The 23,097-nt window shown below is 38.4% G+C and overlaps 1 protein-coding gene across 5 annotated transcripts; it reads left to right on the plus strand.

Annotated features, from left to right (window-relative positions):
- Positions 1–4,223: 4,223 nt before the first annotated feature.
- Positions 4,224–22,115, plus strand: Idh1 (isocitrate dehydrogenase (NADP(+)) 1). Of its 5 annotated transcripts, none has more exons than XM_076866575.2 (10): positions 4,224–4,369; positions 5,417–5,486; positions 7,897–8,034; positions 10,475–10,766; positions 12,891–12,996; positions 14,554–14,731; positions 15,890–16,041; positions 18,505–18,645; positions 19,456–19,618; positions 21,197–22,115. In XM_076866575.2, exons 3-10 carry the CDS (start codon positions 7,913–7,915, stop codon positions 21,285–21,287), a joined length of 1,245 nt encoding a protein of 414 aa, XP_076722690.2. In that variant the 5' UTR covers positions 4,224–4,369; positions 5,417–5,486; positions 7,897–7,912; the 3' UTR covers positions 21,288–22,115. The 5 variants fall into 5 exon arrangements, with proteins under 5 accessions (XP_076722690.2, XP_076722694.2, XP_076722692.2 ...); XM_076866579.2 differs by having other exon boundaries at positions 4,254–4,304; XM_076866577.2 differs by lacking the exon at positions 4,224–4,369 and adding an exon at positions 4,816–5,315.
- The last annotated feature ends 982 nt before the right edge of the window (positions 22,116–23,097 follow it).

A 23,097-nucleotide genomic window follows, 5' to 3' on the forward strand; every position in this document is an offset into this window, starting at 1 on the left:
TTGTTAGTGAATAGAAATGCTAATGATCATTGTATGTTGATGTATCTTACAATATTGTCAAATTTGTTTATAATTCCTAACAGTTTTTTTGTGTCATCTTTAGGGTTTTCTATGTGTAAAATGAAGTCATCTGCAAAGAAAGACAATTTAAGTCTTCATTTCCAATTTGGGTGCCTTTTATTCCTTTTTCTTGCCTAATTGCTCCATATTATGTTGAATAGAAGTGGCAAGAGTAGGCATTCTTGCTTGATCTTAGAAGAAAAGCTTTGATTTTTTCCGCCATTGAGTATGATGTCAGCTGTTGTTTATCATTGAAAGCACTTCCTAATTTTTGACCCAGCAGGCTTATCTTGAACTTCTCTGTCCAGTGGCCTGGAGTCAGTCAGTTCTGTACAAAGAGCTCTAACTCACTTCAATAGGTAATACAAAGATGTTTTTGTTTGTTTTTTGCAGTACTAGGGGTTGAACGTGGAGCCTTGTGCATGCCAGGGAAGTGCAATCACTGAGCTACATCCCCAGCTCTATTTATAATATTTATTTGTTTGTTTGTTTGTTTGTTTTGGGGAGGGCTGAGAAAGGAGAATTGCAAGTTCAAAGCCAGCCTCAGCAAAAAGCAAAGCACTAAGCAATTCAATAGGACCCTGTCTCTTTTTATTTTTTTAAATTTTGAGACAGGGTCTCCATAAATTGCAGAGACTGATCTCAAACTTGGGATCCTCCTTCCTCAGCCTCCCAAGTCACTGGGATCATAGGCATGCACCATGGCACCTAGCTGCAAAGATGTTTTTCAAAATTATGAAATTCAGTTCTGGCTAGGATACAATAAAATTAGCTCCCTTTTACCCTTTATATAACTATATAAATTGTTATAGCCCTTCTATAGAATGATTTGGTGCATCTAATAAGCCTTAAAAATTCCTTTATCCATTCATTCCAATTCTAGCAATGTAGCCTAAAGAAATGATTCAAGGGCTGGGGATGTGGCTCAGGTGGTAGTGCGCTCGCTTGGCATGCGTGCGGCCCAGGTTCGATCCTCAGCACCATATACAAACAAAGATGTTGTGTCCGTTGAAAACTAAAAAAAAAAAAAAAATATTAAAAAAATTCTCTCTCTCTCACTCTCACTCTTTCTTAAAAAAAAAGAAATGATTCAACTGTTCTTAAAAAGGTAAGTTAAAGATATCTGTGATAGTTATTTAAACAATAAAACGAAAAAATAAAAGGAAACAACACAACTAACATAAATGACAAGAAATTAATATGATCTAATCTGTTCTAACCAAGACAAATGATATCTCTTTTATTATGATTTCTATCAAAATCACTCTCTTAGAATCATTCTACTAAATGTGCATTCATGAGGTCCTTATGCTTGCCAAAATTATTCTCAGACTGTCTTTTCTTATCTCTTTGTGGTATTTCCTGCTTTTTGAAAATGTTGCATGACATGAAAACTCTGCTGATTCTCTTACTGCCCCCCAGATTTTTCTTCCCATTTACTTTGGGAACTCCTTTTCTTCTATATGGCCCTTAAAAATGTGAGTATTCCTCACAGTTCTCACTGAGATAGGCTTTCTTCTGATTCTGTACTCCTGAATGATCTCATATGCTGTTTTCAACTGTTATCAGTATGTGCTAAAGATTACCAGATTTCCTTCCCTCTTCAGCTCAGACATCCCTCCTGAACTCCAGATACAGATGACTGCCTCCTAGACATCAGCATCTTGCTGTCCCACAGGCATTTCAAATTCAACAAAATTTAAACTTAACTCATTATATTGGTCATCAAATCTGTAACTCTATCTTTATTTCCTCCTTGTTGAAGGGTATCCTGTCACCCAAACTCTAAATCAGGAAGTCACCTTCACTGTTGTCTCTCCCTTAATCTTCATGAATAAGCAGTGATCAACCCCTACTCATATTCAGATTCTCTAAGATCAGCAAAATGAAAATATAATAGCTTTCAAATATTTACGAGAATCTCATTATCTTGATGATAGTCTCATAACCAAATCCTAACAGAGATTTCATGACCCAGATTTCAGTTTGTATTTATGACAGTATTTGGGGTTAGATATTATTAAAATATTTAGATTCTTTTATTGACCAAATGAAAGGCAAATGATGTCAAGGTATGCAATATTAACCAAATTGGGGAAAGTGGTGGGTTAAATTAATCATAATGTGGCATCCAATAAAACAGGCCAGCTCAATTCAAAAGAGCCTGCATGTAAGCAGGAAGCTTCATATTCACATTTCTAGCAGCAATCTAATTTCAGTCAAACATCCATTGTTAAATTTAATTGATTTTATTAATGGTAATTTATTGTTTCATAGTTTTATTTCTAACCATTTTGTCTATAGATTTATTATTTTAAAGTTGTGTAAGAATTATCAGTATATGGTGCATTACATTTAATTTTTTTCAATATATATTTAATAATATTTTAATGTAAGTCAACCTGAAATCTACAAGAAAATAATATTTATAAAAGTCAACCTGAAATCTACTCATTCCTATATTAGTGGCCTAAGAAACACTGTTTTATGAGATTCCCATGTCATCTTTCCTATCACGTTGACTTTGAGACAAATTTGCAGCCCTTCTCTAGCAAATGTTTATGATTTAATGGAAAATTTTTATGATTAAACTCACCTTGGTTCTGTATAATATCCTATATTTATTTTTACCTCATCTTCCTCATATATTACCAACATTTTTTTAGATACCTTTATTTTTATTTATTTATTTTAAAGAGAGAGAGAGAGGATTTTTTAATATTTATTTTTCAGTTTTCGGTGGACACAACATTTTATTTTTTTTATGTGGTGCTGAGGATTGAACCCAGGGCCCGGCACATGCCAGGTGAGCGCGTTATTGCTTGAGCCACATCCCCAGCCCTATTTATTTTTATGTGGTTCTGAGGATGGAACCCAGGGCTTCATGCGCGAGAGGCAAGCACTCTACCACTGAGCCACAACCCCAGCCCATTACCAACATTTTTTATGAAACTATATTTTAGGTAACTTGAAGGATGCCCTGAATAAGAATGGGTATGAATGCTTACTTTTAATAATCAGCAAGGGATAATAAACCACGTGAACCAGATGTGACATGGAGTAAAATTTACAATCTCTGGTGACTAAAGACCTGAGATTTGAGATAAAGATACACCCTTACACTCTTCTATAATCATTTTTTCAGGAATAAGTAGACGTGATGCTAATATCCGTTAATCCATATTAAAAACTAATAAATTGGCTGGGTTTTTGCTTTCTTCTCCCTTTTCTCGTGGGAAAAATGCTAGTGCCCTCTAGCGTCCAAAATGCACCTTGAGCATTTTGCCCTGCTTGTCAGTTATAATCCAATGAAAGATCATTTTAAAAAATAAAATTTCGAACATTGACTCTTGATCATGCTATTATCCTACAAATAGCAACATAAAATACTGGTTTTCCCCATGTTTTCTAGACTAAGAAATACACTAAAATGAATCTCTGGAGGAAATGGAATTTTTAAAAATCCACTGTTTTCTAAGGCTTCACATCTTTAGTGCAGCTACTTTGGAACCCGGATAATCATCTTTTTCATTATGTTTTAATGCAAATTGTAAATGGGGCTTATTTATAGTATATGGTAATAACTGGAATTATAGGTGCATAAAACCCTAAAGATCTCGTTATTGGTTGTGGTGGAAATTATTTACTGAGGCAGGCAGGGTTGCTTGTAATATCTGTTGCATCCTTTGCATTCTGGCAACCCCATGCTTGGCTGGAACACTCTCCTTCCAAAGGCACATTCCAATCTACAGACCATCGGCAGCAGTGGGTAGGGGACCCGCCGAGGTGCTGGTCTGGCTGCTCGAGACCCTGTTTACGTTTACTGTGGACCTGAAAACACGCTTCACAGTGCTCAAGATTGTTACATGGCCGGGTTACCGCAGCCCCAGCGCGGCCAGCTCCCCGGCCTGCAGGTGGCATTCACGTTCCTCGGCAGCAGGGCTTGGAGAAGAATCCCAGCTGCAAGGAAGCCCCTTCCCCCACCTGGAGGATACGGAGGTCGTCCCAAGTACTGAGCCCCAGCTTCTCTGAGCCCGCCCCTAGGCCCTGGCCCCGCCCAACCCGAGGAGTCGGCAGGCGGCGATTGGAGACAGGGGCGGGGCCCCGGGAGGTGGGCTGAGGAGGTGGGGCTTGGGAGGGGACAAAAGCCGGGAAGAGGAAAAGCCCTGACCCGCCCACTGGTCTGTACTGATCTGTACAGAGGTGGTGTCACAGGCTGAAACAGCTGGGCCCAGTGTGTGCGTGTGAGTTTGAGCGTGTGAATAACTGTGGGGCCTCCGGCTGCTAGCCAACGTACCTTCCCCTGCAGGTAACCTCAGGCTTCGAGGGGCGGCCCAGGTCCCTGGCTGCTGTGGGAGGCTTTAATTCATAAAAGGCTGGAATGTGGAAAAGAAAGAAAGCTCAGGTCTTGGCTATGGAGGGAGGAACTTAGCGGCAAGGCCTAAATTCAAGTAGGGACAAATCCAGGTATTCAGCCTGGGAAAGGGAAAAAAGGAAGAAGAATGTGCTGGAGGTAAGGAAACCTGCTCTTGGGCATGGGAGGAAGAAATTGGGCGCTGAGGAAGTTGGATGCAGTGACAAGTGGAAGACCAGATCTGCATACGGAAAGGAAAATCTTGCTGTAGGAGGTTTCAAAGATGCGTAGAAGACCATCTTGGATATAATAGGAAGAAAACATGCGACAGTGGGGAACTGGGTGCAAAGAAGGGTGTAAGATGAGGACTTGGGCGTGGACAGCGAACTCAGACTGCGAGGGACTGGCTGCGTCCGCCGGGGGCGCGAGGGGGCGGAGCTCTGGTTTGGATCCGAAGACTGTTCCCTAGGACACCCCCGGGGCGTGGTGGGGGTCGGGAAAGCATTCCTTCCTTGAGACGGGATTTCAAGTTCTAGGAGGGCGTTACTCCGCCAGCTCCAAGTGTCTGGGTGTTAAAGGTCCCGGCACCCGATAGGGAACATCAGGAGTGGAAATCTGGAAAGAGGAACCCGTCCAGATTCCGTTGGAGCCCTCTTGCACAACGTCCACAAGGACATCTGCAGGCTCACAGCGTCACCCGAGGACGTACAAACCCCTAGGCCAGCTGACAGACTACGGACCAAGGATACACCCTCGGACGCACCCTCAGATGTGTGCACGCAGAAAGATTTGTACTCCCTCGACCTGTATTTGGAAGGTGGACGTGGACCCAAAGCTGCCCTTTGCTCCTCTGGATACTCAGCACTGTACTTTAAACCAGATAAATCAGGCAGCCTGACTTGTATTAAAAACAGCTAAATCCTCCTGACGTGTGCGTGTGTGTGTGTGTGTGTGTGTGTGTGTGTTTTAAGACTTCCTATTACCGGTTTTGTTGTGTTTTAGGAGATAAACTGCAGTTGAGTCCACAAGATTGAGAGGAGTTGGTGTGACTAGAAGTCCGTTCACTGTAAAGGTGAGAATTCATAATTTCTCTTCTTCTGTACTTTCTTTGATGTGGCCATCCTGCCTCTAATTAGTCTTGAGGGCAAGCTAAGGTACTGCAATGGAATGAGTCAAGAATATTTCCAATGATAAATTGAAACCGCTTTATTTCTTTTAGCCTAGCGTCTTCTCTGATCTGCAAGAGACTATATTTGGCCAGCAATTATTGTAGTTCTTAAACATTAAAAATTGGCAAAAAATTTGAGGTTAACAAAAATAAAATTAAATAGAGCAAGTGGCTCTTTTTACTTGAACTACCCTGTATTATTATTCCAAGTTTGTTTTCTGGAATTACACTAGTATGTCAGGAGATGGGAATTCAACTACCTTCAGATTAAATAAATGAACTGGTGGCTGTTCATTTATTGGGCTTGGAACAGCCCTTCTTTCAGAAATTGGGGTTGGATGGAAACAGAAAATCAGAGAGGTACAAGAATTCAGTGAATCCAGTGAGATCTAAAGCCCAGGGCATTAAAATCAAATCCAGAAGAAACACACTAATGCCTTACATTGTAGTAACAATAATGCTTTGTTGTTGTTGTTGTTGAAAGATGGTAAAAATTTAATACATAATTAATGCAGGGAAAACTTAAAATGGTCAGTAATACATTATAACACATAGAAAAATTATTGCAGAGAGTATGTTTGCATTCACTGAGAAGAAAACTAAAAAAAAAAAAAAAAAAAAAAACAACTGTTCCTTAGTTTTGACATTTTAAGTACAGAGTCTGATCTATTAACTGTATTTGCCATCAAGGAAAAATAGCCCAGTCATAACTATTGCATAATACTGTGTAAGAACATGGCCATGAAAATGTACTATCAAAACCAAGATAAGCTTGCTGCTGCTTTTATTTGTTATGTTTTAAAGCAAAGACAGGTATGACAGTAGGATTAAGCATGACAGATTCATACACTTGAAGCTATACTATAAAATGTTCTTGAAATTACTGATAGAAGTAATTAACTCATCCACAAGTTTGCTCATTTCTTTTATTCTAGTAGAGTTCTAAGTTCCCTGGTAAGATTTAGGGAGCCTCCTGAATACTAATAAGCAGGAATCTAGAACTACAAATTTGAGAAATGAAAGTGCGCCTGGGGTTGGGATTATATCCTCATTTATCACAAGAAACTAAAGTTTACGGCTTACTAAGTATTATAATTTTTTATTTAAAGGCCAGAATGCTTTAGCTCAGCTGTTCAAGAGAGACTGTTTTTCAGCTTCTGATCTAATCTTATTTATTTTTGTATTTTTTTTTCAATTGATTTCTCCTGACTTTTTCAGTCCTCAGCTCTAACTTAAGGGGTTAAAAGTAATTTGCAGTTGTGTTGCTGGGAAAAGTTTCTATTAAAGTGTCATGAGAAGGAACAGATTCTTTTAGTAGGCTCAAGGCCTCTGTCTCTTCGGGAACAAGCATAAACCATGGTCTTCTTTGAAGACTCACAGTTTCATTTCTTCCAAAGGATCCAGCTTTGTCCTTTATGGGATTAGATTAATTGGTATTTTGTACCCCCACATGCCTTTTTTTAAAGGGCCATGCCTCCCAAAAACAATGCTGTTTCCCCCATCCCACCCACTAGCAGCTTATCCTCACCTGTGAATGGCCAGAGGAACCATGGAGGAGTTAGGATACTGAAGAACAAGACAGGGACATGCTTGAGTCCTGGGCAGGAGACCTTCCTATTCAGATTTCTCTAATTGAGAAGTCACTTTTGTATTTAGCTTCACATCTCTGAAGCCTGTGTTGCCTCTAGGAAAGCAGAGTTCTACCAGGAATTCTTTATCTTGCACAGTTCCACCAGGAATTCTTTGTCTTGCATTTCTGAAGTTATCTGGAATATGGGTCATAAGAACCAGTTGAATCTCCTCCATGGTAGTTATTTTCACCAAAACAGCCTTTTAGGAGAAATACTAGCACTTGCTGTTCTGCTCATCTTATGGGCCCAATAAAATGAGGAATTGAATTGGATAGAAATGTTCAAACAGGATGATATTGTGAAAATAATCTCATTTCATAAGACAAACCAATAGTTGAGAATAGTGATTGCATTATGAAGGACATGTACAAGGTCAGACACCCCTACCCTTTAGCAAGGTGGCCTTGGGCAAAGCTAGTTTTCTCTAAAGGTAAAATGGTTAAACAATTTCCATCTTATAGGGCTGACTAATAGGACTGACACAAACCACATATAAAGAACACAACACAATGCTTTATACAGAGAAAATTCTCGATTCTGATGGTAAATATAATAGTTATTTGCTTTGCATGTAACAACTATTATGAACTGTTCTTTTAGTAGTCACCAGATTGTTTATATTTCATTTCCACTTTATAATGAAATAATGACAAGGCATATATCCAATCTGTTCTTCTTTTTAGATTTATTGAAGTAAAAATGTCCCAAAAAATCAATGGCGGTTCTGTGGTAGAGATGCAAGGAGATGAAATGACACGAATCATTTGGGAACTGATTAAAGAAAAACTCATTTTTCCTTATGTGGAATTGGATCTGCATAGGTAAATGAATTATTCCTCCATGAAGCTAGCAGATTCAGAAAGTTTAATCTAAGTTATTTCAGGGTGCAATTGGCTTTTAAAAATAGATGTAACCATGTTTTGTGAACAAGGCTTAAATATACCTAATGAACCTTCTAATTTAACATTCTAGTAGAAAAACTGGATTTATCATTATCTAGAACTCAAGAATCATAAGGGGAACAAATTTTGAGGGCTTTCTTACCTTGATTCCAGTGATGGTTTTATTTGTAATAAATCAGTGCCCAAGAGTAGCACAATGTATTATTTGTGGAGGATGTAAGAAACAGTAAACTAAATTTTATCCTTTCAATCTCAATTTTCTATCATTCTCTTAGTCAGTGGATGTTTCCTTTTCATTCTTGGCCTTTCGCCCTTTCATACAGCTGCTGCACTGAAAGAACCCTCGTGGTTCTCTGAGACACCCACCTCAAGCCCCAGTTCCCTTAGATCATCTTTGTCTTTGCCCTGTCTTTACAGTGTTTGGGGGCAGATGTGAAAGTATGTTCATAATTCTCTCAGTTTTTCCTTGTGTTTTTTATAAGCGGCTCTTGTTTTTGAACATTCAAACTAGGTAGAGGCAGAATGTTTAAAAAGGTAAAGTGGCTAAAGCCTGGTATAGTACAATATAGAGCAACACGTTTCAGACAAATTGTTGGCAACTATTAAGTGTCTGCCTCCATCCAGAAGTATTCAGAATGTGTCCTAAGGACCCGTTAACTTGCTTTGGTTTAGACTTTCAGTTCTCATGCTGTCATTAGACGCCCTTTTTAATTGTTCTAAAATTAAGCTGCTGATAATGTCTGTATTGCAACCACCATGTGGTGTAAAGACTATGCTTGTAGGAGTCCACCAAACATACAGGGAACAGAGCATAAAAACAGTTTCAAAGTGGGTTGAAGAAGCATTTCACAAACTCTCTCCTGTTTCAGAACTTTGCATGACATTATGTGAACTTGCAGGGGTTTACAGGGTCCAGAATAATAATGCTAGCCTCTTTAGTATAGACTCATAAGGCCTTTTAAAGGGGTGTCTTTATGCCTAGGCAGAAAAAAAAGAGTCAGTGGCTACAAACTAAAGAATTCTTGCAAGTTCAAATAAGTTTTAAGTTGTTCCAAAATTGCTGTTATTTCTGCTTCTTTTTGAAAGAAGTGTAGTGATTGATTGTTTTTTATTTTGTTTTTGGATTTTTGATTTTGTTTTTGTTGTTGTTGTTGTTGTTATGGAGATTCAGTAGTGGTCCTGGCTATTTATTTCTTCTTTTCTTTTAGAAATGTTAAGGGAAGCAGAAAATCCACTAATTTTCTGGTAGATTCTTCTGATGAGAATCATACCTAGGAACATGAAAACTGTGGCCATCCTTCTTGTGGAGTTGGGATTAGACATTGTCTATATTCAGCATTTCCTATGCATGAAGATAAGAAAGTATATGGCTTTGTTAGATTTATGTGAATTATCTAAAGTTGAAGCATTAGACATTTTTTTTATTTGCGAATCAATCAAGATTGCTATTTCTGTGTTTGCATCAGCAGTTGGGATATCTAAGGAAAGAAGATGTGAAAACTAAGAACAGAAATCTAGAGACTATTTGGTTTATCAATTTTTGAGAGCTGAAAAACTTTAAATTCTTAGAGAACAAAATAAGTTATTCTGTTATTTTGTTTTTACTACTTTCCATAAAATCATGTTTTTGTGTTCCACGAACAGCCAACATTCATTCAGCTCTGAATGACCCGAAGTATGGGTGTTGGTGTACGTTGAGCTAAAACTTTCTGGTGCATATTATTTATCCAATAAACTGCAGGCTTGTTTCCAGAACATAGAGACTTGCCCAAAAATTAGGGGAAGGTTCACCTTATGACTAACCAGCATAAATGAAGCAGTCATTAGCATTTTTTGCACAACAGTTATCTCTATACCCTTCACCACTTTAATGTCAGAAACAAAACATCCTTTAAGCCTTCCACCCTTTTATTTTTCAAGCACAATATTTACTAAGGAAAAATTAGGTGGTGCTTAGGTTTAACTTGTATGCTAATTATAATGGAAGGAAGCCATGCCATAGGGTTGTTCATGTGTTGTTATTGCCTCAAGATGGTGAAAAATAGGGGGCAATTTGACAGAGTTCGTTGTTTTCCATTCAATTTCCGAATAGACAGCTGCCCACTAGCCTAGTCTTCTTGACTCTTTACTTCCTTCTTGAATTGTCAGTCATCTTCTATGTTTAGGGTACAATAGTGCTAAAACTTGACAGATTTAGGTGTGTTTGAGACCTTTATCTTCTGCATAGCAACCTCTGCCTGTCACCAGTGGGGTCATGGATTATAACTTATTCATTTTCCTGAAATACTGATTTTTTTCCCTTTCTAGCTATGACTTTTATTCATTTTCCAGAAGTATTGATACTTTTTTCCCTTTCTAGCTATGACTTAGGCATAGAGAATCGTGACGCCACCAATGACCAGGTCACCAAGGATGCTGCAGAAGCTATAAAGAAGTATAACGTTGGCATCAAATGTGCTACTATCACCCCTGACGAGAAGAGGGTTGAGGAGTTCAAGTTGAAGCAAATGTGGAAATCACCAAATGGCACTATCCGAAATATTCTGGGTGGCACTGTCTTCAGGGAAGCAATTATCTGCAAAAATATCCCACGACTTGTGAGTGGATGGATAAAACCCATCATCATAGGCCGTCATGCTTATGGGGACCAAGTAAGTCATTTGGGCATAATTTCCCATATATTTGTACATGACCCAGCAATTCTGATTTATATGAGTTTTATCCTTATCTTTTGGTGTCTACACCCATTAAGCAAAGTTGCAAAATTTAGAAATTCTAGTATGTATAGCTGTATATTTACCCACATTTAGATAGAGGTAAATACAGATAAACTTACTGTAGATACCCATCTCAACACATGATTTTTGCCAAACATGTTTTTTTCTTTAGCCTTTTGTTAGTTATATCACACAAATGGCCAATTATTTTTTAATTTTTTTATTTTTTAGTAGTATCGTATGATCCAACCAGATCAGTGGTTTTCAATGCTGGCTGCATAATAAAATTCACTTATGAATGATTTATTAGTTTGGTTTGGTTTAGCTTTACCTTTTTGGTTTTTGTCTAATATCTGAGTCCCATCTCCACCAGCTGAAATCTGAATTCAGGCTTTTGAATCAGTTCCATAAGTGATTCTAATGTACAGATAGGATTGAGAACCATCAAATATGTTATTAAACATGATAACTGGCTTAGTATTCAAAAGCAATCTAGTTAGAACATTCTTTCCTACTTGAAAAACAAAAATGGATTCTGTATTTCTATACAAATAGACTCATTGCCAAGTTAAGCAGAAAAGCTGCCAATTAAACAAATTCCAAATTGTGTTGAGACAGGTTTCAGATTTCATAGAAAGAAGCTTATGTCTTACAAGAACCTTAAAAACAGGAATTCCCTAATGCTAAAATCCAAAATCCGCACTTCTGTGTAGTCATCCCTGTAAACAGTGTGGCCAGGGAAGATGTTTCTGGGGACAGGGTTGCCAGCTCAGTCCCCAAGGAGTCGGTTAACTTTGTTCCACCCTGTGGCTCATACTGTCCCTTCATCCTGGCCAGGCTCCTCACAGGTACCAGAGTCCCAAGCAAGAATGCATAGGTGGCAATTCTTACCAATTCAGTCTGTCTTTTTTTTTTTTTTTTTTTAATTATAGCATCAGTCATTTGTAATAATGGACATTCTGTTGTTTAAAGTCAAGATTAAAATTTTCAAATGCCAGGTTGATTTTCTGTGTAAATGTGCATAAACCCTATGCAAAGCATTTACAGTACCTTGATGTCTCAGTTCTTCCTTCTGAGAAATGGAAACAAATCAGCAACCCATAGTGAATGACTTTATATGTCATAAGTGTTCTTTGTAGAGTAGATATTTAATCTTTTTTGTTATCTTAATGCTCTTTTACCTACTGTTAGTATTACTATAAACCTATAGGTGTGGCTGGTTCTTGTTAATTCCTAACTCCAAGTCTCCCAATTAACCCAAGTCTTTGAGTAAGGTTCAGTGCACGAATTACTTGTGAATACCTCATGTATACCAGGCACATTTCTCCACTGGAATGGCTTATGCTCATGAGGGAGGTGAACAGGATTTTTGGGGGGTTCATCAACTGTCACAGCAGCTTCCAGATGATTTTTTTCCTGTGGACAAGTGATAACTGGAACGACTGAGCCCTGAAAGTCTAAGTAAGGATCCCAAGTCTCTAGACTCAGGATGCATTATTTCCATTATATCACACTGACATCTTTGTAAGATTGATATGAGAATCAAATGAGATCATCTTAAAGCATTTGATACATAATAAGGACAAAGCATCAGCTCTATCATCATTTTCAGCACAAGTAGTATTATAATCCTCCCTGCAGGACAGCTTCCTCAGCCCGTAGGCCAGGTCATATCTCTTCATCACCCTGCAGCATTTTTATTGATTTATTGGTTTATGACTCTTTCTGACATTTGAAAACTCTGTCACTTGTCACTTAGTATTGTCTTTATTAGGTTGGTAAGCTTCCTAAAGAAAGTATCTTGTGTTATTCTCTGTGTTCTCTGTATCAGTGCCCATAAAACTGTCACATACATGGTAGCCTACTAATAAATACTGACTGACTTTTTAATGTCTACTACCACTAACTAGAGGAACTCTGGACTATCTTCGTTTCTATCTCTTTAAAGATCTGCCAGATGTGGTGGCCTGTAATCCCAGCAACTCAGGAGGATATATTTGCTTATAATTCCTATTGGGATATTTTTCTTTTCTTAATATCTTTTTCCCACTTATATAGTATAGAGCAACTGATTTTGTTGTTCCTGGGTCTGGAAAAGTAGAGATAACCTACACACCAAGTGATGGAACCCAGAAGGTGACATACCTGGTACATAACTTTGAAGGTATGTATGAGTCCATCATAAGCTACGTCTTCTTTTTTTAAAAACAAATGATTTAGAAACATTATTACTGTTTTTTTTTTCAAAATTAGTTATTTGACTGCCTAAAAATATAACCTAATTCTACACTTCTACAGAACCAAAAATCTAACATAAAAAGTAGTTGGTTCCATGCCCTCCCATGGCATGAATAAGGCATGAAGGGGTTAGTCACTTAACTGGAAATGCATATAGGCAATGACAAGGAGACATTTATGCATTTGTCTTAAAATATGGAGGGAAGATTGGCAGGAATACCGTATGCACAAATGGTATAAATTAAACATTAATAGCCCCAAATCATCTGTCATGCAATCCTGCCCTTTGCTCTGGTGGGGTTTGTATTTAGAAATGGTTGCATTGTTTGCTAAGATTTTCTCCTTGCCCTTCAGGGAATTTATCCTGTGAAAGTGAAACTTTTTTTTTTTTGACTTTTCTTCCCCTGCAGCTTCAAAGTTTCATTAGGGCGAATCCTACCCAAAAGTTGTTGAAAGTACTCATTTAAACAAACAAATTTAAAAATTAAAAAAAAAATTAGGGCTTGGGATGTGGCTCAAGTGGTAGAGCGCTCGCCTGGCATGCATGCGGCCCGGGTTGGATCCTCAGTACCACATACAAACAGTGATGTTGTTGTGTCCACCGAAAACTAAAAAATAAATATTAAAAAATTTTAAAATAGAATTTAAAAAAAATTTAAACAAACAAATTTAAAAAAAGAGAACACCTATATATCTTTTTTTCTTACCTCCTTTAAATAATGTCATCTTAATAGAATCTACTTCTGTGAGTTTCAGCACCCTGGGAGTTGGCATGGGTTCAAGTTTCAGTAACAACAGAGTTCAACTAATAAAAGTTGTGAAACACGAATGATTCCATGTAGCGTAATTACTTCCACCAATTGCAGTAGACATGCTCAGTGTCCTTCTGGAAATTACAAGAATTTTCATTTAGTATTTAAAATGCAAATCTCTCTCAATAATTATGGGCTGAGTACACCCTTAAGTTCAAAATACATGTTGGAAATTGTTAAAGTACATAAAAAACAAATTCAAAATTATTTGCCCATTTGTGAGTACATTTCTGTCACATTAGCAGGTTTTCAAAAATATTTTTTTAGTTGTTGATAGACTTTTATTTTATTTATTTTTATATGCAGTGCTGAGAATCGAACCCAGTGCCTCACACATGCCAGGCAAGTGTGCTACCACTGAGCCACAGCCACAGCCCCCATATTAGTAGTTTTTGGTATTTCAGTATCTTTGGGATCCTGAAGACCATGTGTTTTTCTTATTTTCGTGGCCCTTCCAAAACAAGTTAGACTATTCTTATCTAGAACTGATTTTCATTCTATCCTGTCCCTTGAAAACTCCTGAACTGTTCAGTTTGGAAGGCTGCCAGGGACTTGGAGTCTAGGCTCAGCCAGGGGAGCCAACAATTGGTATTTTGGTTGTGGAGATTCCTTTAACCTCGCTCCAGCTATCCCACATTTACTTTCTTTTTTTCTCTCATTGCTCCCTGCAGCGGGTGGTGGAGTTGCCATGGGTATGTACAATGAAGACAAGTCAATTGAAGATTTTGCACACAGTTCCTTCCAAATGGCTCTGTCTAAGGGTTGGCCTTTGTATCTGAGCACCAAAAACACTATTCTGAAGAAATATGATGGACGCTTTAAAGACATTTTTCAGGAGATATATGACAAGTAACTGCCATTCTTTATTCCTTTTTCTTTCTTTTGTTTCCAAGTAAACTGGCATTTATGGTATAGAATTTGCATTTCCTTATCCCTTTGATTCTGTGACAAATCAAGTGAAAATCTTCAATAATCCTTAAATTAGATAAGAGCAAAACTAAGATTTGGCAGGAGTAAAATAAAACCACTCTAAGTTGCTTTTGGAAAATAAACATGTTCTTAAAAAAGGGCCCATTCTTAATTTTTCACAGAGCCAGGATTGTTTAGTACTTGACTTAAGTACCCTGTTAGTGATAGAAAGTTCTGATTTGTCAAATATGTCATTTTATGAGTCAGGCCCATTTTCTTCTTTCTAAAAATCATTGTAATGATTGAAACTCTACCTTACATGGTCTTTTGAACTTAAGTATAAATTTATAATAACCTCTGGCCCAGCAACCTGTGAGGTGAGCCTGTGTTAACTCTTCAGAGCATCACTTCCTATGTTGTTCAGATGCAGATTTTTCTGGATTAAAAAAAAATCTTTCCAAAGGCATTTTGATTCCCTCTTCCAACTATCCATCTGTACTAAGCCTAGAAACTGTCCCATAGTACATCTAGTTTCCTGAATGATATCATGACTTGGAATATCTTTTTTTCCCTTTGTTATATTATTTTTTCTTTTCAGCACCAGGATTGACCCAAGGGTGCTTTACTAATAACCTATATCCCCAGTCCTTTTTATTTTTTATTTTGAGACAAGGTCTTGCTAAGTTGCTGAGGGTCTTGCTAAATTGTCGAGAAGTTGCAATCCTCCTGCCTAAGCCTCCTGGGTTGCTGGAATTACAGGAATAGACCACTACACTCAGCTTCCTTTGCTACATTCTTAAAAGAATCTGAGTCTCAAGAATATGATCAGTATTTATTGAAAATTAGAAATTAATGCAATAGTTGGGACAGCCTACTGTATCACACCTTTCCTGCAAGGTGTGACAGGTGGCCAAATTGGGGTTTCATAGCCAGAGAATGCTTGAGCAGAGATTTAGCCTGTGTTAGAGTCCCACATTTGTGCTCCATCTACTGAAAAGGCTGCTCCCTGTCCCCTTCCAAGCCTTTGGGAGAAACAGATGACAGCCCTGAAAAGCCAACTTCTTATTTAATTGTTCTAATTCTTCTCTTGTTTCTTAGGCAGTACAAATCCCAATTTGAAGCCCAAAAGATCTGGTATGAGCATAGGCTCATCGATGACATGGTGGCTCAAGCTATGAAATCAGAGGGAGGCTTCATCTGGGCCTGTAAAAACTATGATGGTGATGTACAGTCAGATTCCGTGGCCCAAGGTAAGGAGCCAGAGCAGCAGGTGGAGGTGGATGGAGCTTGCTAGCCCTGAGGTCATTCCATGGTAGATCTATAGTTTGGGAAGAGGGATTTTGTAGTCCTTAGTTGTAAAATCATGAAATGCTAGTGCTATAAAGCACCCAGATCCATCGTTCATTTTCTGACACATAAAGAAATTAAGTTCAGATGGGGAAGTGAATTATTCAAGGTCACAGAGGAAATAAGCGGGGGTTTGACATTGCTGGCTCCAGCCGTAGGTTAAACTCACCTCATCCTTTTTTCCCACTTGAAGTTTTAAAACCTCCAACAGGTAGCCAACTACCTGGTCCAAAAGTCACCCCCTTTTTCTGTATTTATTTTCCCTCTGGTGATATTATGAAAACCAAGTGTACTCAGGCAAGGAGGAGCAATAAAGTCAGTGGCCTGGGTTTTCGGGCAACTATGAGCAGTATCTCCAGGAGCTCATTCACCTGGCAACAGGTCCTGATCATGCTCCTACTGCCAGCCTTGAATCAGGCTGCTTTGTTACTATGTATGTATGTGTGTGTGTGTGTGTGTGTGTATATATAAATATGTGTGTATGTGTGTGTGTGTGTGTGTGTGTGTGTGTGTATATATATATATATATATATATTTTTTTTTTTTTTTTAATTTAAGTTTACTGCTTAGCTTTTAACAAAGGGGATTGTACAAAGAAATATTGAGCAAAGAAGTCCAGGGCCATTCACAGAAATTCCAGGAACCAGGTACTTCATGCCAGGAGAATTGGCCAAATCAAAAGAAATTCTCCTTTCCCTGTTTTCCTCAGCACCAAGTTGCTGCTCAGTTTCAGTTACTCCTGGTAGCTGTAGGAACTTGACTCTCCCCAGATGAATGTTTGCATAGGCTTTAATTATGTTTATTTTCTCCCAGGAAGTACTACTTTTTCTCTTTGAAAGTTAAACGTCTCTAATCAGTTTGAAAATCAGTACACCAGCCCAAAGATTACTTTTATATCAGATAACTGAATTACACAACTCTTTACCACCACCACCCCACCCCCTCTGTCTCCAGATCCTTGGTGGTTGGTACTAAGTACACACAGAAAGGTGCACTGCTTTGTGGTGACTCCACAGAAGATGAGGAGAGCTATTCCTTATCATCGAAGTTCTGGGAGAGGGACCCAAAGTTATCCCATGTTTAAAGGTTCTCATGGCAATAAGAAGAGAGTATCAAAAGAAATATTTCAGATGTAAATTTCCAGTTATAAAAGTTTAAAGGACTATGAAGCAAGAGATCTGAAGTATCATGGGCCCTGATAAGAGACCTACTTAAGACCAGAGTCTGATAGATCAGGTGATCTCAGCTAAACAGATGAAAACCAGCCCAGCTATCTTTTTGTTCATTCTTCTCTAGAGATACAAACTACTTCAGACTCAGGCCATTTCATTTATGTCCTCAGTTTTGACAATGGCATAAGCTTATATCCTAATATTAATAAATAGACAAATTCACCATGATATGGTCCTGAATTCTCTAATCAATTTAATTTGAGTGTCTATGAAGCCTCAAAGAAATACAGTGATATGGAAGGAACTATTAATTCCACACAGAAATTTCTTAACTGGGCTTAAAGATGACCAAAAACTAAAATGAAATTAGAGGAGATCCACTTGATCTCTGCCCACACAAAAGTAGCCATTTGTTTATTTATTGGAAGTTTACATTATTAACTTAAGGAGAACTCATAGGTGGTGGCATAAATGGAGAAAGGGTCCCTTGAATTCAAGTGAAAAAGTGTACATAAAAAAAAAATTAAGTGAATTAACTTAACTGTTGGAATATGGTTCTCTGAATAGGAAACCATGGAAGAGAATTGTTTTGTTGAGGGTATTCCAGAGAACAAGGAAGAGCAATTAGAATGTTCTTGGATCTAACCCATCCTATATTTATAAGTCTTTTTCCCATCCCCATGAGTTTATAGTAAATTGAAGGCAGGAGACAACTCTAATCTTTATTTCCCCAGAATAGCAGAGTATCTGCATATAATAACAACAAGATATTGAGCTCTTACTGTGGCAGATATTTTTCTAAGAAATATGAATATATATTCACAAATTATATGTACATTCATCTAATCCCACAACAACACAGTAAAGTAGGTCCTTTTATTATTCTCATTTTATAGGTAGGAAAACTGAGTCACAGCAGATATGAAGCCACAGAATAGGGTGAAATACAGGCAGTCAGACCCCAAACCCTCCAACATGAAGCAGATACCAGAAATAACTGAGAAACAGCTCAGCTTCTCCAGATCCTTTGACCCTGAGATCTGGATACCTCATTTTCTGAAAGGCAGAGGAGCTACCAATGACTCCATGTGCTCATGCTTACCAAGACCTGACAAGACTGAGTCTTTTGCTCTCAGTGCTGAGAGACCAGTCTTCTCGCAGATGGACCAGTACTTAATGCTCTGCCACCTACAGGTTATGGCTCCCTTGGCATGATGACTAGTGTGCTGATTTGTCCAGATGGCAAGACAGTAGAAGCAGAGGCTGCCCATGGGACAGTAACACGTCACTACCGCATGTACCAGAAAGGACAGGAGACGTCCACTAATCCTATTGGTAAGATGGTGTCTATTTCTACATCGATTTCTGACAAGAGAGTGTTCTCCAAAGGAGATCTCCAGAGGAACTCAGGCACATTCCTTAGGCTACTCAGTGTTTTGTGTGAAAAGTCATCAGCAAGTAGCTAATGCATTCTAATAGGAGCTATTTTAACATGCTTAATAATATTCTGAAAATGTGTTTTTCTATTTTGTAGAAGAGTATACATTACAGAAAAGAAATTATCAACAAGTGTATCAGCTGTCCCTGGAGCAGTAAAATGTCACTGGAAGCTCCACATCTAAAAGTCACATAGATAGATCCCTCCAACAAGGTGTCAAGGACAGCACTTTAAAAAGAGATAGCAGCCTAGAAAGAGGAGACCAATGTAGACATGTAGACAAAAGATATAGAGACCTTTTCTAAGACAGTAAATGCCTTAAACATCAAGCACTAGTACCATACCATTAAAATGTAGGTGTTTTTTCCCACACTTTTTAGTGCATTATAGTTGCATAATGATGGGATTTGTTGTTACATATTGTACGTGCACAAAATATAACAAAAAAAATTTGGCCAATATCACTCCGTAGCACATTCCCCCTCACTCCTCCCACCACCCCCTGATCCCTTTCCTCTGGGGTTTTGGGGTGCTGGGGGGAGGTAGTTTCTATTTGGGAAAGTATTTCCAGCTTTCCTAAAACTTCTGCCCTATATGGATATCATCTAATAAAGCCCACAACCTAAATTTTTAAAAATGTTCTGTTTGGGGGAACTGTGAAAGATTTGGGAATTCTTAGACCTGGGATGACTATTTCTCTTTTTTAGCTTCCATTTTTGCCTGGACCAGAGGGTTAGCCCACAGGGCAAAGCTGGATAACAATAATGACCTTGGCATCTTTGCAAAGGCTTTGGAAGAAGTCTGCATTGAGACCATTGAGGCTGGCTTTATGACCAAGGACTTGGCTGCTTGCATTAAAGGTCTACCCAAGTAAGTATAAGATGCCCTGAACTCTGTGGTCAGATTGCCATTTATCCTCACCAGCCTCAAAACACCAGTGTTTTTTGTAATTATGTAAATTGATATTCATCATCCTTTTTAGGGGTCAATAGACATTATCTATGTAGTGTCAGACAGTGAACATTTCAGATTGAGTATGTGTATGTGTGGGGGTGGTTCTGGTGATTGAACTCAAGAATGCTCTATCATTGAGCTATATCTTTAGGCTGTTTTGTTTTTGTTTTTGTTTTTGGGGGGGCAGGGTCTTACCAAGTTGCCCAAGCTGGCCTTGAATTTGTGATCCTCCTGCCTCAATCTTCTGGTAGCTGGGCTTACAAGCATGTGCCACCAAACCCAGCTACATTTTAGTTTGTGGGACAGACAATCTTTTGGGAACTATGCAAATACTAAACTTGGCATCTGCTGTTGTGGCAGGAAGGTAGTCATAGATAATACAGAGATGCATAGATACAGCAATTTGCCAATTATACTTTTGTGTACAAAACCAGACTACAGGCTAAATTTGTTCTATGGGCTGGGCTATAATTTGCTGATCTAGTTAACAATAATTGAATGAACAACTTATTTAATTTTAAGAAAATGATAGTCAATTAGAAAAAAAGGGAACTCAGAGTCTAGCTAATTCCATCCCATTATTTTCTTTAATTTACAAATAAGAAAAATAAGTAGCACAAGTATAAGATGTCCATTGATTACCATCGCTTCCTTAAGTTCCACTAACCTTCAGTACAGTGGAACTTACTGTGCATTGATTGCCTTGGGCTTTTCTGAGGACATGGTAACCAGTATTCCATTGCATTAGCTGCTAATCAGATAACTCTCTCAAAGTCAGAGTTAGTTACCAGGACTCATCTTAAGAAATTTTAGAAAAAATTAACACTAATACCAAGTCCCAACTGGTATATCCTCAGAGATTTCAGTACACCCCAATAAAGTGAATATACTCAGTCACTGCAAATTTCTTAACTTGAATTTCCATCGAGAATACAATGTTTGAAATATTCTAATCTGTATAGTATATGTAGTATCTATAGATCTTTGCAGCCTATTTGATGGGCGTGTACCAGCAGGATTATGTCAGTTAGTCCATTCTTTTTTGTTTTTCTTAAATAAAACACTGATGAAAACAAGAACATTTAAGCTTTTTTTAAGAACATGTAACAGTGAATGGGAATGTAGGTAAAGGCATGGCTATACTCTCAACAGGTTTTGTTATTTCTAAGAATTAAGGAGTAGGATGAGTCTGCTCTCATTGGATTAGTCTAAACTGAAAATCTTGATAGTTTCAACCTCAAAGCTACATGGCGTGGAACCCACTGTGAATGTTTGTGCTTGAGCCTCCACTGCACGATGCCCAAGACTGGGTCAGCCCTATGAACTGGGAACATAGTAATTGTCTGTATTCTTGTAGCTTGGTAACATTAATCGGTTGACTTCTAGAAATAGATAGAATACTATGTTAAGTAGTGTTTTTAGGATTTTTTTCTTACCTCCTACTATATTAGAAACAAACTAAATTTCCATCTTTTCTTTTTTCTCTCCTTTTAGCGTACAGCGTTCTGACTACTTGAATACCTTTGAGTTCATGGACAAACTTGGAGAAAACTTGAAGATAAAACTAGCTCAAGCGAAACTTTAATTTCATGTCTGAGCTTAGGAGGATAAGTGGTCTTGGTAACTAGGTCCACAAGTTTACATTTTTTGTATTACACTCACAGGTTAAAACAAAATCAATTTTATAATTTGTTTGTAAGCCGGAGTTGATCTTTTCTATAAGTTTACACCCTTTTTCTTATATATACAGTAATTGCCACCTTCCTGAACGTGGCAGGGAACTGTTTTTAAATTGTGTTTTATTTTCTAGAAGCAGCCTAGGAGTTACCTTCATATTCAATGTTATTCCTTCACATGTTCCAATATAAATGACCAAAATCAAGAGTGCTCAAAAGGGTTAACAATAGCCACAGTATTGTTCCCTAAAATCTGTATAATATAGTACTTTACTCCCTTCCCCTGTTGTCCATGACTGTGGGCACTGGGAATTTTGGTGTTACAGATGTCCCAGTATGTGAGGTAGCTACACATTGAACTTGCACATGACTAGAACAAAGAATGTAAGTGTAACTCAAACATGTTGAAGTCACTTTTTTTCAAGAGCATAGTGAATGTGTCCAAAGTGCTAAATACTTTTGAGGACACTGGAGAGTTCAGAATGCAAAATAAATACTTCCTAGAGGTTTATCCTCTGTATTTGTCTTTTCTTCCTCCTCCTCTGGCCTGAGGATTTTGCTACCCTAAATAGCATTTCATCCACGTGCAATAATGTAAGCTGTACCTTTTTTGGACTTCTCCTGGCCTGTTTCATTTGTTTTATATAGATGTGATTTCTCAGAGGTTGATATTAAACACTATTCTAGTCCAGTCTTCATCTGAACTGTTAATTTTAATTAAAATCAAGTGCTAATGACTCTTTTCTGGGTTTTTATTTATGCTTATGCCCAGTACATTCTGCCTCCTTCCACAGGGATTTGATCTGGGGTTGGGGGGTGGGGGAAATCTCTGCTCTCAAGAATTAACTGGGGGGAAAATGGATAAATAAACAGTTAGAGGTGGATCCTACAGGGAGAGGAATGAGAATGGCCAAAGGTCATTACTAAAGGAGTAATTAGACAATAGATTCTGTCCATGCACCGCTGAGGAGTTCAGGCATTATCTTAAAGGTTAGTAGGGAGCCAATGAAGCCTTTTAAGAAGGAAGATACATGATTATATTTTCATTTTTAAAAGTAGCACTTGAGGCAGCTCTTTAAAAAGAATGGGTGATGAGGGGTAGAATGGTGGACACATGGAGAGAGGAAAACCTTCTAGGAAGCTGTTGGATTACTGCAGGCGGAAAACAGTTAAGACCCAGCTGGAGCAGTGGCACTGAGAACTGGATGAATCCCTGAGATAAGTTGAATGAATGGGTACTGGCAGGGCACATGGGGGCTGAGGGAGAAAAACAAGTCGAGGAGGCTTCCCTAGCTGGTACCATACTTAAGAGAAAGGCTGTCCATATCCCAGCATCTTTGAGAGGGAGGCCCTGTGAGGTTTTGCATTCTCATGCCTCAGAATTCAGTAAGCTGGGTTGGATATCTCTTGGCTATTTCCTGGCAAGCTTGGAGTCAGGCCACAGAACTTCCTTAGCATACCCCCTTGTAGGCCCAATAACACACGGAGTTTTTCAGACTCCTGTGGGGTAGAGCTATCTCAAGATGTACATTTGACCAAGTTTCCTCAGTGCTACCCTTGAAATACACCCCATTCTAAGCTCAAGAGCCTTGAACAGCCCCCCACAGAAGAATATCATTAAGCAGGTAAGGCCCTATGTCTTGAGCAATTTATCTCCAGTCAAACTGAAGTTAGAAGGCAAGGCACATGAGCTCTCCTGAGGGATGAGGGAATGGGATA

This window comes from Callospermophilus lateralis, chromosome 9 (genome assembly GCF_048772815.1).
Source record: "Callospermophilus lateralis isolate mCalLat2 chromosome 9, mCalLat2.hap1, whole genome shotgun sequence".
Taxonomy (NCBI): domain Eukaryota; kingdom Metazoa; phylum Chordata; class Mammalia; order Rodentia; family Sciuridae; genus Callospermophilus; species Callospermophilus lateralis.

Coding starts and splice junctions, on each gene's coding strand:
- Idh1 (XM_076866575.2), top strand. CDS start 7,913: ATGTCCCAAAAAATCAATGGCGGTTCTGTGGTAGAGATGCAAGGAGAT. Junction 8,035..10,474: donor GTGGAATTGGATCTGCATAG/GTAAATGAATTA, acceptor TTCCCTTTCTAG/CTATGACTTAGGCATAGAGA. Junction 19,619..21,196: donor TGCATTAAAGGTCTACCCAA/GTAAGTATAAGA, acceptor CTCTCCTTTTAG/CGTACAGCGTTCTGACTACT.